Here is an 821-nt window from a genome sequence, read left to right on the forward strand (position 1 = left end):
GCCATTCCAGAACTCATATCAATTTCGGCATTGTCGTTGTATGATTGAATGCTCGAACTAGCAGTCTGAACCCGATGCTGAAAACACACTCCAATGATCTGCTCAGCAACCCTTCTGCTTTTTCCATTGCAGTCAGTATTCAAATCTACAATATCCATTAGATTTTCAAACATCTCGCCTTGATCCAACTCGGTACGTATTGAACTGTCGGAATGATTATCGGCAAAATCAACAATTGTTTCGAGTAGTTTTACAGTACCAGCACCAGAATCATGCAAACATAGATATCTACGTGAAAAAATAGTGTTGAGTTGCTTTACAATTCCATATTCTCGAAACACCTTGATCATCTCGTCCTTGTTTGTAGATTTCTGAATCATGTCGCTGACATTATTAAACAGACGCAAAGGATCATTCATATCGACATCGCACATCGATATCGTCAATTGCTCAAAAACCAACAATCGTACAAGCGATACAGGAAAGTCGCGCATACCAGATGCAATTGTTCCTGCTATCCAGATCATGCACATTTTTAATGCAAAGTCGTTGCTGTATCTGATACACAAGTCGTTCAACGTTTGAATCAAATCCAGCCTCATTAACTCGGCTGAAATCACTTCACAATCTGCATGTTTGCAAAAGTTCTGAATAGCAGCAATGCTTTCATAAATCACTTCTTGATCGACACTCCTGTATTCATGTCATGTCAATCCAACCATGTCAAATTTACTAATTGTGATGACTGAGCACACATTCATGCATAACACCACATACCTGAGCGTATTGACCAGTGCTGGAATGATGCCACATTCCACTGC

At 39.8% G+C, this 821-nt stretch overlaps 1 protein-coding gene across 1 annotated transcript in view; it reads right to left on the reverse strand.

The window, feature by feature from the left end:
- Positions 1 to 673: 673 nt before the first annotated feature.
- BATDEDRAFT_89805 (uncharacterized protein) overlaps positions 674 to 821 on the reverse strand; it is a gene marked incomplete at both ends in the record, with an annotated part of 1,099 nt that continues 951 nt past the window's right edge. The window contains one exon of the mRNA XM_006680075.1: positions 674 to 693. Coding sequence (XP_006680138.1) covers positions 674 to 693 — 20 coding nt within the window. The remainder of the gene's footprint in view (positions 694 to 821) is intronic.

The sequence above is a fragment of the Batrachochytrium dendrobatidis genome (genome assembly GCF_000203795.2).
Source record: "Batrachochytrium dendrobatidis JAM81 unplaced genomic scaffold BATDEscaffold_8, whole genome shotgun sequence".
Classification (NCBI taxonomy): domain Eukaryota; kingdom Fungi; phylum Chytridiomycota; class Chytridiomycetes; order Rhizophydiales; genus Batrachochytrium; species Batrachochytrium dendrobatidis.